Source organism: Mus caroli, unplaced genomic scaffold (assembly GCF_978045245.1).
Source record: "Mus caroli unplaced genomic scaffold, Mus_caroli_1 scaffold_2, whole genome shotgun sequence".
NCBI classification, from domain to species: domain Eukaryota; kingdom Metazoa; phylum Chordata; class Mammalia; order Rodentia; family Muridae; genus Mus; species Mus caroli.
Genome location: NW_028227257.1, coordinates 49,258,479 through 49,276,052, shown reverse-complemented (window position 1 = coordinate 49,276,052; position 17,574 = coordinate 49,258,479). Strand labels below are relative to the sequence as shown.

General features: G+C 52.2%; 1 protein-coding gene across 1 annotated transcript; it reads right to left on the bottom strand.

The window, feature by feature from the left end:
* Nucleotides 1–2,337: 2,337 nt before the first annotated feature.
* On the bottom strand, nt 2,338–15,546 carry Slc4a11 (solute carrier family 4 member 11). Its single transcript, XM_021156219.3, has 21 exons — nt 15,412–15,546; nt 14,728–14,813; nt 14,158–14,220; nt 10,179–10,343; nt 10,042–10,091; nt 9,562–9,793; nt 9,403–9,484; nt 8,839–8,962; nt 6,168–6,371; nt 6,001–6,094; nt 5,789–5,914; nt 5,598–5,711; nt 5,386–5,518; nt 5,100–5,173; nt 4,244–4,502; nt 3,963–4,069; nt 3,708–3,876; nt 3,444–3,617; nt 3,079–3,274; nt 2,833–3,002; nt 2,338–2,724 (listed from the first exon to the last, which is right to left on the bottom strand). The coding sequence occupies exons 3-21, from the start codon at nt 14,201–14,203 to the stop codon at nt 2,655–2,657; spliced, it is 2,589 nt and encodes an 862-aa protein (XP_021011878.1). The 5' UTR covers nt 14,204–14,220; nt 14,728–14,813; nt 15,412–15,546; the 3' UTR covers nt 2,338–2,654.
* Between the last annotated feature and the right edge of the window lie 2,028 nt (nt 15,547–17,574).

Sequence of the window (17,574 nt, the reverse complement as noted above, 5' to 3'; positions counted from 1 at the left end):
ATAATCCCCAGAGCCCACATGAAGAAGGAGAGAACTGACTGACCTCCATATGTATGCCATACAATGTACCCTGCCCCACCTATACAAGTAAACGTTACAGACCTCTCTGTCAGCAGAAGCCCTACAGGAATCCTGCTTAAGCTGCCTTGTACTGAGGTGTGCATCCCCTCTCCAGACCATTCCCTGGAAGGAGCGTCAAGGGCCTGTGCTTGCCCTGTTGCTTCTTGATGAGGAAGAGTATGCTCAGGAAAGATGAGGAAAGAAAGCAGGTTCCTGTGTCCCAGGTAGTGCTGTAGACATCACATTTCCTCTAGATCCCCAAACTAGGCAAGGTGGCCCTGGGTTAACCATGTGATAAGGGCATTTCTCCTGACGTCAGCAGGGAATGTGGGTGGGTGGAGAACACCTTTCTTCCCCTCCTGTCCCTACTACTTGCCTGTCCCAGCACTCTGCCTGGCTCCAGTAAGCATTTGGGGCCTCTCTGCCCCTTGCCTGATTCTGGGCATGGCTTCCCCTTCAGGGTATGCCCACACTGCTGAGGAAATCCACCCTTCCTATCTTAAATAGGCAGGAGGGGGGTAAGTACACAGGCAACACGTTTCTTGCTCAGTCCTTCCTGAATCTCCCCTGTGTTACTTGACTTATCCCTATAAACAGCCATGGAGAACATATTGTACCTGATTCCCCACTGCAGAATTACATGTAGGTCCAGACCCTGCATCTACGCACAGGCATACCACTCTCAGCATGTTCAGCCTTTGGTTTGCCAGCTCAAGTCTAAGGTGGAATTTTGGCTTACATTTCTGATTTTGTTTTCCCAGTACAGTGGGCAAACTCAGCATCCTGCATTTGAGATATTCTTACAATCAGCTCTTGGCAGCCTCAGCTCTGCCAAGGGCTTTGAGCATCTCTTGCCATTCCTATATCCTCTCCTAGTGTACAGGGCTGCTGTCCTAGTACGGAAGCATCGTCTATTTGCTCTGTAGTATTATCTGACATTTTATTCTGTGGTGCTGGGAACCAGATCAGGGTTTTGAACAAGTCAGAAAACTACCACCAAGCTGCTGAATCTACAGCCCTGGTTTGTCTACTGTTCATAGCTGAGCCAGTCCCACTCTTGGAGGTGACCACACACACAAGCACTGCCAATTAGCTGCCATTGTCCTGTCCATCATCAGAATAAAGGGTCTGTTACACAGAGGTAACAGTTCACTGAAGAGACGTGAGTGAGTGTATCCGAAGAAGCCACCATGGGGAATTAGTTCTTGAAGGGTGCAAAGGTCAGGTGTTGCTGTGGAATTTGTGGGTGGGGAACTGTATGGTTGGGTAAGGCACAGTTACTGCCCACCAAGGTGACTGGGATTGTCTGTGTCTAAAAGTGTTATAGAGCAGACGAAAGGCAAAACCAGACACTCCTGGAAGCCATAGGTGATTAATTGGGAATCCCAGTGCTAGGAGGGGCCCACAGGGACCCTTGAGGCTCCTAAAACAATAAAGGCTTTTGCCAGTTCCTGATTGTCTTCCAGAACGTAATGGCAAGACTCTTGCAGAAGAGGTTGCAGCTTTGGCTGTCTGATTGGAGAGATAACGCTAGACTGGGCTGGCCTGGAAGTGTCGCCTCCCTGAGAGTCCGCTCCTATAGTGTCAGAAGCTGCTGCCAAGGCTGCTACGAATGGAGCCTCTGCTCAGCTACTGATCTCGCATGCTCCATGGCAGAAGCACCAGGTAAGACGCATTGGTGGGTACAGTGTGCAAGTGTGGAGGGAACCAACTCTCTGATTGGTCTGGAGGCCTGCCTTGCAGGGAGGAAATTCACATCTGGCACAGGGAACTCAGGTGACTTGTGACTAGGGAAGTCCAGTGGAGAAGCAAGTGACTGACTGTTAAAGTGCTCACCCACCTGAGTTTCCTACCACGGGTTACTACAGTCTCCATCCATTTGGGTATTCTTCTGTTCTGTTTCTGTCAAGGCTTGCCAACAGATGTGTTCCAGAGACAGAGGAATGACCAGAGGCAGGAGGGTTCAGTAATTCACTGGAACTGGAGAAGAATCAACATCCAGTTCTCTAACTCACATCACCAGGCTGTGCAGGGCACTGTGCTCACCCCTGGCCACACCCTGCAGCTACTTTCCTCATACACCACACAGCATCGTGCTCTACCCAAATCCTGTCTCCTCTGGGTCTCTGTTCCCAGGATGTACCCCTTGCTGTGGCCCTTCAACGGGGTGATAGCAGATAGAGGGTTACTCAACATGGGTCCCTTTAATTCGCCCCGCGGCAGGTTTGATCGCTCTTCCCCAACTCTGGAGGAGTACCAGGGAGGACGACTGCATGTGAAAGCATAGAAACAAGACTTTTATTCACTCATGTGCACAACTGAGTTCCTTATACAATCAAGGAAATGGGCTCTCTCCTGGGCATCAACTCTTTTATCAAAAGAATATCCACTCTTCTTAGCCCCACCCGACAGTGTTTCTGACCCCAAACTGAATGTTAACAGGGTGAGGAGTGAGCACACACCTTTGAAAACCACAGTGCCAAGGGGCTTTAGGCTACAAGACAGCAATGAGGATGGGCCAGAGCCACAGCCAGCTCATACCTCCCCATATGTTGCCACAGAGCAGGCCTGAAGGATGGGGAGGGTGGCGCAGGTCAGGGCCTATGCTCAGCATCCATGACATCCAAGTACTTGGCCTCAATGATTCGGGGTAGCAGATTGTAGCTGCGGAGTAGAGAGAGAGGTAAACTGAGTGGTGGGTGGTTATAGCAGGCACCCGCTGAGCCCAGCCCCAGGCTGAGCCCTCCTGACAGCTGCCCAGCCTCGTCATACCGGATTGGAATCATGGCAATCATGATGAGGGGAAAGACCATCTTCATGTAGGGCAGGGAGCTCATGCCGAAGGCACAGAGCAGTAGCAGCTGCAGAATCTGCAGGCCTGTGAAGTAGTGGATCTTCCTTTGGGGCACTCTCCGGATGTAGTGCGTGGGTGGGTACGATGTCTGTGGGCAAGAGGCAGCCAGGCCGTCAGGGATGGTGGTTGTGTTCCCACACCCCCTCCCTGGTCCAGGCACCCACCTGCTCCTTGAGCAGCAGGGCCACACGCGAGAAGAGCTGGTTGCCATCCAGGGAGGTCAGTGCAATGTACAGGAAGAGCCCATACAGCACAGGCTTGGGGATCCACTGCAGAGGGAATGGCAGCAGCAGCAGGGACAGGCCCACCAGGACACTGGCACCCAGCGCCGTCAGCCGAGTCTCCTTAACATCCACAATCCTGTGAGGTCCCAGAGCACAGAGCTACATGTGGGTCTAGCGAGGGCCTCTGAGCCTCTGTCTCTAAGCCACATCCTTCCCTAGTTCACATTCAGGCTAAGGTTGTGCCCCTCTGACCTTCAGATCCACCTGGCTCTTGCCCTGGGACTCTAGGGCCCATTCATACTCACGTTTCATAAATGTGCCCATTCTCCACACGTTCCTCCACTAAGGCCAGTGCCCGCACATGCAGAGGGGAGTGGGGATAGGCGGCGTGGATCCAGGGTAGCCCAAACAGAGACAGCCCCGTATTGATGATGGCAAGTAGCAGGAGATCCCAGTGATAGGCAGTGCCCTTCACCAGCCTGAGGTAGGTAGGTAGGCACACATGGAGAGAGGCCCGTTGACTGTCAGAAGTCTGGAACCTGGTCCCACCCTCCCACGGCCCTCAGTACCTGTTCTCTGGTGCATTGACCAGGGCCGCCACCAGGTTCTGCTCAATGAAGAAAAGCAAGGAGAGCAGGAAACCAAGGCCCATAGCACTGCTGATGGCCTTGAAGGACAGAGAGTGGATCTGCGCCACCTCAAAAAGGCTCTCGCTGGGGTTATATCGGAACTTGCTCACTGTAACAGGGGACAGGCTTGGCCCACAGTTCCTAGGGAGCAAAGCCACACCCCGCCCCCAGCTCACCCCTCCCATCCCAACTCACTCTCAATTTCCTGGAAGCCATAGGAGCCGATGAAGGAGAAGGAGAGCACGGCGATGGGCAGGGCACAGTCAGACAGGATCTCACGCACACATGGGTGCAGGTAGGGGCTGGAGAGCATGGGTGGGCGCATCAGCATGGCCCAGGGCAGCTGCCTCTTACCCCACCCTGTGCCAGAGCCCCCTCATTACTTGAACTAGAGTCTATGTAGCTTAGGCTGGCTTTAAAGTTAAGATTCTCCTGCCTCCGTCCCCTAAGTACTGGACTCAAAGGTGTCACCTTACCTTTTCTTGAACTGGTAGAGGGTGTAGCCTAGCCAGAGTGTGCCCAACATGATGAGGAGGCTGAGCACCGCTGTAGCCTGGCCCGAGTGTGTGCTGCCGGGGCTGCTGGTTGTGGCCATCTCTACGGGGCTGGCCAAGAGGCTGGCGTTGAGTGCAGTGTGGAGACTGCTGTTGGGGCTTCTGCCAATGCCCAACAGGCTCACCAAGGAGGAAGTCCTTTTTGTGTGGTAGTGGTGACCATAGTAGTACTTCCCGAAGACTGTGGGACAGGTCAACAGGCCTAAGCCATCTGGTATCTGAGAGGCTGTAGCTTAGCTTCTTTACAGATATAGGATGGAGGGGTGTCCCGAGGGAGGTCAGGATACTGAAGGGGGAGGGGAGGGGCCATAAAGGGAGAGAGGGCTTCTAAGGGGAGACAGAAGGAATAGGAGAGAGCTCTGCCCTTCCCAGTCAACCAGGAGCCACCACATGTCTATCTTTTGTCTCCCAAGTCTTGGCTGTACCTGCACCCCATCATGCCTGGCCCGGCACCTCTGCCCCATCTCTGGTGGTACCTGGAGAGGCTATTCCCCTTCAGCAACATATAGGGCTGCTGCTTTGTGCCAGCCACGGCTCCTACAGCATCTTTGCCATGGGAAGAACAATCTTAGCTTGATACCTTCTCCTCTGCCCCAGCAGATAACAGCTGAGAGCTCCCATCTCCCAAGCAGGACCCCTTCTCAGCACTTACTCACTTTTTTTTTTTTTTTTTGAGACAGCCTTAGCTGTCTGAAAACTCCTGTCTGAGATCCTCCTGCCTCTCTCTGCCTCCCAAAGAGTGTTAAAGGCATGCACAGCACACCTGCCTTGGACTCACTTTTGACCATGCCCTTGACAGCATCCAGCACAAACGTGATAGAAATGAACAGAGCAATGATTTCTTCTGTAGACCTGCAAAGAGGTTAATTGCCTCGAGATGTGTGTATGGGTAGTTAGTGGCTTCCCTGAACTCCTGTATAGCCCATCCCCATGAAAGAATGCTCAATGGGACCACTCCTAAAAAGCCCACCTCCGCCTCTTGGAGAACACACTACCCTGGGGTTATAGGGCTTTGGCATGAGGCAGACCCACATCTCTGGACCCTGTAGCCCAGGACCAATCACCTCTTAAAGAGATTCATAAGCAGACTGAGGTTGAGGAAGGCATAAAGTGCAAGGAAGAAGCTGTTCCACAGGCCTGTCCATGCATAGAAGGCGTTGAAGTCCAGGTTGTAGTCATCACAGATGACTCGAATCACTGTATACAAGCAGGGCAGGATGGACAGTCAGGTCTGAGGTGGGGTCCGGGACCATTTCCCATTTCAACCCCACTGTACCCTGGGTGTAGATGGCCAGGGGCGCGGTTGTCAACAGTATCACCAGGGGCTGCCCAGAGAACAGTGCATACAAGAGGCCTCCGATGCTCTGTCCAGCTATGGTCTTCTGCACATCTGTGGAGGTGGTAAGGTCAGAGGTCATCACTGCCCAGGGTCCTGCCTGGCACATCCCTACTACCCCAGCCCCTCACCGATGGCCCCGTTTGTGTTCTCATCGTTGAGGGATCCAAAAGCAATGGTTGGTAGGAGGCAGGCGAAGTAGAGGAAGAGTGTGGTGGTGACATATTTGCCCACGCTCTTGCTTTTCCCAATGATGCCTAGGAATGCAAGACAGACAGCATTTGCCAGGAATGCACGGCAGGCACTGGTGGCCTGAAAGGCTAAGTTCTGGCTGGGCACACACCATCGGTGAAGTCCATTGGGTACACAGGAAACCTGCGCATGATATCCATCCAGATGCCCTTTCCAAAAGGGAAAAAGTCCTTGCATTTTGGGGGCTGGGAGAAAAGATAAACCGAGTTAGCCCTGGTTGGCCCATGTCCCTCCCACCACACTGCCTCTCTCCTGTACCTGAGGGTGTCTGTGAGTATGGAGAGAGCTCATGCTGTGCCCTGCGCCTCTTGGCATCATCATGGTGAGCAGCTGTCTCTGATGCACCAGAGCCTCCTTGAATTCTTCCTCTGTGCGAGTCTTCAGGAGCTTCTGGCGGAAGGTGATGTCTGAGAACATGGTGGCAAAGGTGCGTGCCACCTCCATTGCAGTCTTGGTGCTTTTCTGTGGACAGAGGATGGGTAGTACAGGTACACCTCCAGCCCCACAGCAGAGGACACCTGTCTTTGCCAAGTGAAGTCACACACAGGCAGCTGGGTCCATAAGCTCAGGCATTAATGCACCTTGTCACTATGTCACTATTCCTCCTAGGCCAGCAAGTCCCCAGAACCACTGTGGATCTGGTGGGTTTCTTTCCTTTTTGTTTGTTTGAGATAGGCTCACACTCTGTAGACCAGGCTAGTCTAGAACTATGGCATTCTCCATACCTTGGCTACCCAAGTGTTGGGAATACAGGCAATGAGCTGCCATGCCTTGCTTAGTATTTTCTCATAATTCAGACACTAGCATTGTCCTAACAAGAAGGATTGAGGGCTGGAGAGATGGCTCAGTGGTTAAGAGCACTGAACGCTCTTCCAAAGGTCCTGAGTTCAATCCCCACATGATGGCTCACAACCATCTGCAATGTGATCTGATGCCCTCTTCTGGTGTGTCTGAAGACAACTACAGAGTACTCATATACATAAAACAAATAAGAAGAAGGAGGAGGAGGAGGAGGAGGAGGAGCAGCAACAGCCAGGGTTGAGCACCGACAAGAAGTCACAGTGGAGCTCAACACATCCCTAGCCATGTCTCAGCAGGCCTGGTGTCTTCCGGTTTGTCGGACTCTGAAAGGGGTCCAGGCACATTGGACCTTATTCTCTTACCTGACATGGTCAAATATTAAGGTCTGGGTATGAAACATCCCCTAAAGACTCATGTATTGAAAGGCTTGAACCCCAGCTGATGGGTGTAGTCACTGGGGGGGGGGGGGGCGGGCATTAACTGGGTTCTGAGGACTCTGACCTCATTATGGAGTCACAGCCTGACACAGTTACAATTTCACGGCATTGACTGAGAAGTAGTGGAAATGACAATGAAGGCTTGGGCTGAGGAAGTAGGTTACTGGGAAGTACTCCTTAGAAGGGTATATCCTGTCCCAGGACCATCCCCCCACTTTCTGTTAGGTGCTGGGGATCAAACTCAGAGCATCACACACGCTACACCAGCCTGCTGCCCCAGAGCCAGAGCCAGCTTCTGGGCTGCCATGAGGGCACCTGTTCCTCCAGAACAGTATTTGCCATTACGATGTCCCGCTCCAGCCGGCCAAGGGGTGAAACCTCAAGCCAAAGTAGATCTCCCCTTATTCAAGTTGATTCTCTGAGTTACTCATCACAGTGACAGCTAACACATGGCTTGTTCAATCCCTTGCTCAAGTCTCAGGAGGCCCCTCTGTCAGACTCTGAGCAACAGTCTGGATTGTGCCTACTGTGTGTCCATGCTGGGTGCAGCCTGATTTCCTCAAGGTGACTGTTCTGGCCACACTGCCAGCGCCACTCCCTGTAATTCAGGAGGTGCTCTCTTTTCTTCTAGCACAGGAATATTACAGGCAGCATATCTATAGGAATACTGGAGCAGCCCCCCTATTCCTGGTACCCAGAAAATTCAGAGAAGGCAGCCTGCACCAGAATCAGGCAGAGTCATCAAAAAGGTAATGAAAAGTGGATGCTGTTGGGGATGGAGAGATGGCTTAGCGGTTGAGGGTACTGACTGCTCTTTGAGGGGACCTGGGGTTCAATTCCCAGCACCCACATGGTGATTCACAGCTGTCTGTGACTACAGTTCCAGGGGATCTGACACCCTCACATAGATAGGAGTGCAGACGAAACATCAATGCATATAAAATAAAAATTTTAAACAAATTAAAAAAAAAAAAAGTGGGTGTCCTGGGAGAAGGTCAACACTGGGAAGCCAAGAGGATGTGGAGTTCAAGGCCAGCCTCCAGCCTGTTTCAAAATAACTAACAAAGGGTAGAGGTGTGGGTCTGTGACGGAGCACCTGCCCAGCTATGTGTGTATGTGAGGGCCCTGAGGTCCATCCCCAGCGGGGAACAATAGAGAACACAAGGAGCAGAAGCTAATCAAAGTTTAACTATTAAGGCCTGTCTATGGCTTTGGGCAGGGGGCTTACAGTTCCCATTCAGGATTTTAAGCCTTTTCCTTATTGGGAGAACTCCCAGACTGGACCAGTTTCAGCCCCAACAAAGGTAGGGCCCAAGGAATGAAGGTCCTTGTCCAGCATACCCTAAAGGAGGAAGGCTGGTGGGAAGCCAGCCAAAGAATGGCCCCAATGCATATAGTCATTATACTGGACTTGAATCTAGGACCTTGTACATGCTGAGCCTTGCCACCAAGCGACACTGCCAGTCACCTGAATCAGTAATCATAACAAAGCATTTCTTTTTAGTAGGAAAGCCAATCTTTGGGGCATTTCCAGGGAAATTCTGATGCAACAGGGACTTTGCAAGAACATCTCTAAGACACATCAAACAGACAGGAAGAGCAGGTATGAGGTGGCCTGTAGCAATGTTCCCAAGGAAAGGGCAGAGCAACCTGGGGCCCTGTCTCACAAGGCACTAGAGATTGAAACTCACCATCTTGGGTGGGGCCAGCACCAGGATGACAAAGCGAACCTCACAGGAGTTCTCCCCCCAGTTCTGTGGTCGAACCAGACGGCTGATGCACACGTGCCGTTTCTGTAGGGTCTTCATGGTACATCTGCTCAGTAGAGAAGAGCCAAAACAAAGGACAGTTGCCACCCTCAGGAGCAGAGGCTCCTGCCACCCTGACAAGCCCATGACGGAGGTTACCAGGGGAAACAGACAACAGGAGGGCTGGAGCAACAGCTTAGCAGTAAAGAGCGCTGGCTGCTCTTGCAAAGGAGCAGAATTCAATTCCCTGTACCCACAAGGCAGCTTACAACGCACCAGGAGCTCTAACATTTGTGGCATGCATATGGTGTACACACAACACCCAAACACATTAAAATAGGAGATCAGATGGGACAAGGGGCTCATATCTTGTCTTCCACATTGGAGATGCCATCACAGTTGTGTCCTTTGGGTCAAGGCCAGTTTCTCCAGGGACATGAAACACCTGGACTAGCTCCGGATAACAGTAGGGGACCAGGCATGGTTAGTTGTAGGATGGCAACTCACATGATGCAGAGCCAAGACTGCTCGTACTGCACCCCTCGGACAGTGGCAGTGACTCCCTGGATGGTATCTGACAGCAGGTGGACTAAGAGGAGAATACGGGAGAGAGAGTCAGCTGCTGTAGCCAAGCCATCCCCAGGCAGGCCAGGGAGACAGCCTTACCTTTGCTCTCCATAGGGGCTCCAGCATCCGTAAAGAGCTTAGCCATGAGCAGGTCCAAGTCACAGTCAGGTTCTGCGTGGTTGGGGTCCAGGGCAAAGCGGTTTAGCATAGTTCGGAGAACATCATCCAGTGAGGTAGCTGTCTCATTCAGGATGATGCTGGCCTGGGCCAGGAAGCCATCCAGGTCCCGGTGTGCACGGACCTCTTCCTCGAAGTTCTTCAATTTCAGATACTGTAGGGACCCCAGGTACAGAACCACACAGGCTGTTAGACCCTTGTTTTGATGGCCCCTACCTGCCCTCCACAGTGGTCTATGACTATCCCTGCCCACCAGGAGTCATATCCAGGAGAGAAAGGGCAAGTTTGAGATCCCTGTTTAGGACCGCCTGGGAACATGGGGACAGCATAGCAGATGTAAGGGAGCCAGATCTCTTGAACCCCAACTGGAGACCCAGCACATTCCTGGAGAGTGGGCCTCACCTTGCGAGAGGTGTGTAAGAGCACGCAGCCACCAGTTGCAGCTTCTATGTCTAAAGGAGTGGGAAGAGAGCTCAGTAGGCTGTCCCACCCTCTCAGGGCTCCTCAGCAGAGCAGTGGGCCATCTACCATCCTCATACCAGATTTGGAGGGCTGCACTTCAAGGTTGACATTGACAAAAAACCGGATGCTCTCGCCAGACACAATGGAGGAGTTGACAGTGTCAAAGACCTCATCCCCCAGGCTGTCTTCCCGGACTTCAAGGTTATCCTCCATGTTGTTCTTGAAGTATCCCTGAGTGCCGGCTGTCACCAGGAGAGACCCTCTATCAGTGCTTCCTTAGGGGCTCTCAGCCCAAGGCAGGTACCCCTGCTCCATCTCCTGAGTGCACCCCCTGATGGTACAAGGCCTCCCACCCGTCAAGAAGAGAGCCTTGCTTTAGGGAGGCAGAATGGCTGGTCCTGCCTGGCCCTACTCTGAGTGTAGTAGCTGGCTCACAGAGCTGAAGCCCCTGCCAGATGATCGTTTGTACCCCTTTCAACTTTAAGAACCAGGACTCTGGGGGGCTGGTGAGATGGCTCAGTGGGTAAGAGCACCCGACTGCTCTTCCGAAGGTCCAGAGTTCAAATCCCAGCAACCACATGGTGGCTCACAACCATCCGTAACGAGATCTGATGCCCTCTTCTGGAGTGTCTGAAGACAGCTGCAGTGTACTTACATATAATAAATAAATAAAAAAAAAAAAAAAAAAAAAAAGAACCAGGACTCTGGGGGCTGGAGAGATGGCTCAGTGGTTAAGAGCATCGTCTGCTCTTCCAGAGGTCCTAAGTTCAATTCCCAGCAACCACATGGTGGCTCACAACCATCTGTCATGAGGTCTAATGCCCTTTTCTGGGGTGTCTGGAGACAGTGACAGAGAGTGACAGTGTACTCACATACACAAAATAAATAAATCTTAAAAAACAAAAAAACAGGGCTGGTGAGATGGCTCCATGGCAAAGAGCACTGACTGCTCTTCCAAAGGTCCTGAGTTCAAATCCCAGCAACCACATGGTGGCTCACAACCACCTATAATGAGATCTGATGCCCTCTTCTGGTGCGTTTGAAGACAGCTACAGTGTACTTATTTATAATAATAAATAAATCTGGGCCAGAGGGAGCAGGGACTGAAAGAGCAGGTCAACCAGAGTGAGCAGAGGTCCTAAATTCAATTCCCAACAACCACATGAAGGCTCACAACCATCTGTACAGCTACAGTGTGTGTATATATATATAAAATAAATCTTAAAAAAAACAAAACAAGGGCCGGGCAGTGGTGGTGCACGCCTTTAATCCCAGCACTTGGGAGGCAGAGGCAGGTGGATCTCTGAGTTCGAGGCCAGCCTGGTCTACAAAGTGAGTTCCAGGACAGCCAGGGCTACACAGAGAAACCCTGTCTCAAAAAAACCAAACCAAACCAAACCAAACCAAACCAAACCAAAACAGGGGTCTGTACTAGTCTGACCCTTCAGCTTAAAAACAGTAATGTTAGGTCAAGTGGCACATTTAATCCTAGCATTTAAGAAGCAGAGGCAGGCAGATCTGTATGAGTTCAAGGTCAGCCTGGTCTACATACAGAGTTACAGGCTAGCACACGCCTATTATATAAAGCTCAGGAGGCTGAGGCAGGAGGATGACACGAGCTCCAGGCCAACCTGGACTTTAGTGGGACCTTATTTCAAAATATAAAAAAGTTGGGCTGGTGAGATGGCTCAGTGGTTAAGATAAGCACGGGCTGCTTAATCACGAGGATAGGAATTCAGATCACATGCAGCACCAAGGCTGGGCCGCTCACAAATGCTAACTGTAGCTCCAAGGGAGCCGACACCCTCTTCTGGCCTTCTATACACATGCACTTACAAACAAACACATACATGCTCAAATAAAGAGCACGTATTGGCTCTGAGTGGTGTGTGTGTGTGTGTGTATATATATATGTATATACATATATATATATATATATATATATATATATATATACAAACAAACATAAAATTAAAAAAAAAGGGCTGCTTTTTTCTCTGGCTGGGAACCCCAAGGATGTAAAGCTACAGCAGATCCCAACCACCCCCACCTCCCTTGCCTCATTGGTGCAGGGCTTAGAGCCCTCCTCCCAGGGAGGGCAGGTAAGACTGAGGGCAGAGCATCAAGGCTGAGACTCAGCTTAGCAGTTGAGTAAGACCCAGGAGGCAAGAAAGCCTGTGAACCAGCTGGAAGATGGAAGGCTTCCTGAGTCGGCTTCCATTGTGCTCTCCCTTTCCAAGATGCAGCAGGAAGGGTTCTATAGAACATGAAAATCCCCCCTTTCCCTGTAGCCCTGGAAAAAAAATCACAGCCGGGGCCAGCCTCTTATTCCTTCCTTAGGCCTTGGTGCCTCTGGTCAGTTAGATTGTCTCCATCTCTCCTTAGGCTAGACAGCTAGGGCCATAGACATGCCCACTCTTGTCCTGTAAGCCAGGAGAGACCGTCTCTCCCTCCAGGGTTATCATCGGGCTCATTGAGAGTTCTCTTTCCCAGCATAGTCAGAACCTCTTTCAGACTGCCATATAGCTCCACATCTGTGGGCACTTTTAGGAAAGAGGCCGTTGTAATCCAGACCCCACTAATGGCTGGCACACACCTGCACAGGGACAGGGACAAGTCAGTGGCATGCCCACACCTGCCAGACAGTGACTCACCCTGACTCATTTCCATCCCTGCCCTTTAGCTTCCTCTGAATATCCCAGGCCTTGTACCTAGAAATCCTGAGGTGACCTGGTGATCACCCCACCCGCAGGCCTGGAGAATCATTGAGCCAAAAGAATTCCCCCCTGCCTCTATTGTGGAGGCCATGGCAACCATCCTCCTTAATGTGGGCCTACCTTATTTAAAACGACTTGAGCTGGGAGGGGATCCAGGTAGCACTGGCTTGTTGAGTAGGCAAGAGGTTCAGATGCTCAACGCTATCCTTAGCTACATAGTGATGGAGAAGCTAGCCTAGGCTACGTGAGATCCTGCCGAAATTATTTTTTGTTTGTTTTTTGGTTTTTTGAGACAGGGTTTCTCTGTATAGCCCTGGCTGTCCTGGAACTCACTCTGTAGACCAGACTGGCCTTGAACTCAGAAATCCGCCTGCCTCTCTGCCTCCCAAGTGCTGGGATTAAAGGCGTGCGCCACCACGCCTGACACCCTGCTAAAATTAAGTAAATCCACGTGGCTCCTGCAGCAGCCAGGCTCAGTCTGGCTTCTGCTGCCACTCCTAGCCTGATGCATCATTCTCTTCCTTTTCTTAACCTTGGCTCTCAGACCTCTTAGGTCTCCTGCCATGCCATTCCAAGTAGCACAGACATAAATATAACCTGCCAGCTTCCAGCCTGACCCAAAGAGCCCTTCCACCCAGGGGATCTGGGTAAAAACACATCCGTGATGCCGAAATGCATGCTACTAAACAACATGGGAAGGCTAGGGATGCAGCTCGGTGTGTAGAATATGTGCCTAACCTGCATGAAACCCAGAGTTCACGCCCCAGTACCCTGTAAACCTGGTTTGGTGGCACAAGCTTGTAATCTTAATATTTGGATATAATCGGAAATTCAAGTTCTTATTTGGCTGCATGGGGAGTTTTAGGCCAGCCCAGGCTACATGAGGATTTTTTTTTTCTTTTTCTCAAACAAAATCAAATGAGACAAAACAAAGAAACAAAGGGTAGACAGATAAGCAGCATGGAGCCAAATGCAGAGAAGGAGCTAGCCAGTTGAAGCAGGGACAACTGCAGCCTCTCTCTCCAGGACCACATGAGGCCCAACAGGACAAGGCATAGTATAGCATATAGCCTAAGCTGGCCAGATATGAAGGGCCCGGGAATACTGAGCCACAGGAGAAAACTGTAAGCGGTACCGGTAGCCAGCTGCCCTCCCAAAACCTCCGCACCTCTTGTTGCTTGCCTTTAGCCAGTCTCATCAGCTGCCTACTCAGCAAGCCACATAGCCTTCGGACAGGTGGGAGCTAACCACCCCAGCACTGGGCTATGGACAAGTGGCTCTGCCTGGCATTCATTGGTGGGTACACAGGCTGAGTTCCCCAGATTTTCTAGATACACACCTGAGAAGTATTCACCAGAGTCCTGACAGTGTTCATTCTGTGACATGGCCCAAGGACAGTTTTCTACAAAAGAAGCCAAAGAATAGTCACCAAACCTGTGGACCAGCCCTGGACAGCCTTAGTTCACCCCATGCCTGATGATTCCTCATCCTTCCTAGGAACACATGCAAGCCCACTTCGAGAGGTGATGGTGGTGGGTGTCAGAGTACTATGTAGGGGAGCCTGCAGTGTCTGGGAAGACCATCCTTATTCTAAGGTATTAAATCCCTTAGTCCGTCTACTATGGACTTCCTATGCGTGCAAGGGAAGCGAAGAATACTTCCTCAGGTCATGGCTTCTCTGACTGAGCCCCATCCAGCTCTGGAGGAAGACAACTGGAAATCGCCTCCTCCCTGGATCCAGCCCAGCCTCGACCAGTACTTTGAGGTGGGGGTGAGCCTCTCCTTAGATCTGCCCTGGTTGCCAAGGGCCACACATGCCCATCTCAGACGCAGTTCTTCCGATCTCTTCAATGGCCTAGGGGTCACCCAGGGGACCGACCCAGCAACTGCCTCTATCCCAGGGTTGTACCGTGTCCTGCGATGCCGGAAAGAAGGGGCAGAGAGGGTGTACTATCCGAGATGTTTGTGCCAAGAAGGACGCACGGGAGGATGGGCCTGTACGAGAAAAAGATGTAGTCCATATTTGCAGCCACTGAGAGTGAGTAGATGGGCAGGACTTGGAGGCACTTGGGGCGGTAGCTAAGGAAAACAGACCACACCCACGTGCAGGTGAGTGGCCGGATACACCCAGCTCTGATGAATCGTAACTCTAGGCGGCGGAACGCAATCCGGTGCTGAGGACAACGAAGCGCCACCCTGCCCATTTCGGAGCTCCCAACCCTCCCCTCCGCCGGCTACGTTACATCTTTCGTTCAATTGCTGAGGGTGTGTGTGTCAAGACCGTGAACGCAGAACAAACACGGACAGGATGCCCACGGTGTCCCAGGCTGCCCCAAGCTGCGCGCGCGCGCGCGCGCCCTGACATTCGGAACTCTTTTGGTCGAACCCCTCCGGAGGCGCAAAGCCCGCACAGCCTCTCGCCCACCCAGGCCTGAGAGGCCGGCGCTGGCATACACGCCTGGCGTGGCCATGGCCCGGGCTTCTCCGTGGTTCTGGGCCGGCTCGCAGCTGGAGCCGGCGACACTCCTGCGAGCCGCGCCGCGCTCCTAACCGTGCGGGGTGAGGCTACTTCCAGCCAAAGTTGCGCCCTCACCCGCGAGGTCTGTTCTGGATCCTCGGCGGCTCGCGTGCGCAGGCCTCAGAGTCGTGGGGTGCCGGCCTGGGAGGGACTACGAAGTTTCGGAACAGTGCAGGGACACTCACTGGAGCCTGGAGGGAAGGGGCGCGCCTGCTTTAAAAGCTTGGAGGAACTCCGCCCCCACCTTAGCTGAACGCCACTGACAGCCACACCCTCGGGCTGCCGAATCGCCCCCAACCCTCCCTTGCCGCGCCCCTTTGCCCTCGCCACGCCCCCGACCGCCAGGGCGGTCCCCAACCCCGGCCTACGCCGCTTTCTGCACTTGCCCGTGGGCTAGCGCCCTAAGCCGCCCACACTCCCGCGTGTTCACCCGCTGGCGCCCGCTCTGGGTTCCGCATCCCTCTCCCAGGTTAGGAAGTGGCCGGGTCTCTGGAGAGCGGCTTGCGGTGAGTTCTGATAAGTGCGTTGAGCACCTCTTTCCTTAACCCCAACCCAACCTTCGGTGGCTTCCCAGTGATTCTACAGACCTTGAACCTCCTATTGTCCCTGGGGCACACACTTAAGTAAAGTACTATTCTCCAGCCACTCCTTCCCACTCCGTGATAGCTTCCACAGCAGTTCCCTCCACTGTTGCTCAACCGTGTTAGGGGATAGGTGAGCTTGAAAGGCATTTGAAGTGTTGCGGGGATTTGCATATAAATAGGCATGGTGAGCCAAGTTGGCATTTGGATTGAAGGTACGGAGGGTCCTGAAGTCTCCCCTACACACACACACACACACACACACACAGACGCGCGCTCGTTATTCCAGGATCCCTCCCATCTCTAAGAACCGTGATGACTCAGGGATAGCCGCATGCTGCCTTTGTTGGGGTAAGCAGGCCCTGGGAGGAGGCTACATGCCATGTTGTTCACTTAGCTCTTAGGAACTCCTCTTAGTATCTTCTCCTTAGAATCCTAGCCCTAAACCGGGCAGTTGTGACGCACGCCTTTAATCCCAGCACTTGGGAGGCAGAGGCAGGTGGATTTTTTGAGTTTGAGGCCAGCCTGGTCTACAGAGTGAGTTCCAGGACAGCCAGGGCTACACAGAGAAACTCTGTCTCGAACATCCCCACCCCCCACCCCCTCCAAAAAAAAAAGACTCCTAGCTCTATCCAGGCTCATGGAGTTGCAGGGTGGAGGTTCAGGAACGCTGAAGAGCCCTGCAGGATGGCTGACTCAGGGTCGGGATACCTCTTCCACCCCAGTCTCTCATGTTGTGTCTTTTGCATCGCTTCCTAGCAGCACCCCAATACTTGGTTGGTCCAAACCCCTCCCGTTCCAGAAAATCTTTGGAGACTTAAGGAACAATTTCCCCAACCTCTCCTTATTGAGGAGAAAGGAGCCAGGAGTACCCACTCCCACCTCCACCCCAGTCTGTAGACTCCTGCACCACTGTCTCAGAGGACCGGAGAGTGACCTTTCTCCCTTCAGCCCTTTTGGCAGTGTTTAAGGAATGGTTTCCTTCGTTTTCCCACCCGTCCTGTGCTATGCAGGCCAGAGGCTGAAAGGGAAAACCGACACTGAAGCCCTTCTCCTGCCTTTGCTACACTGGGTGATGAGATGAGCAGGCAGGCTAGGGGACCCCACCTATGTACACACTTCCCCTTCCCTTCCAGGTAGTGTCTAATGACTTTCCATGTACCTTTAAGCTCTGCCTACCCCTTGCCATGTCTTTTAGAATCTGGGGTGAGAAGCAACTGTTTAGTAACTCATTAAAAAATGAAATAAAACAAGGCAGATGTGGCAGCACATGCTTTTAATCCCAGCACTCTGGGGACAGAAGCAGGCAGATCTCTCCAAGTTTGAAGCCAGCCAGATCTACAGAGCAAGTACTAGGCTAGCCAGAGATACTTTGTGAGACCTTTTCTCAAAAGCAAAACCAACCAAACACACACACACACACAAATTCCTGTAAACCAGGTGTGGTGGCGCATGCCTTTAATCCCAGAAGGCAGGGGGATTTCTGAGTTCAAGGCCAGCCTGGTCTACAAAGTGAATTCCAGGACAGCCAAGGCTACACAGAGATACCCTGTCTCGAAAAACCAAAAGGAAAAAAAAAACAAAAACCAAAAAAAAAAAAAAAAACCCACAACAAAATAGAAGAGTAGAGAGACTGCTCAGTGGTCAAGAGCACTTT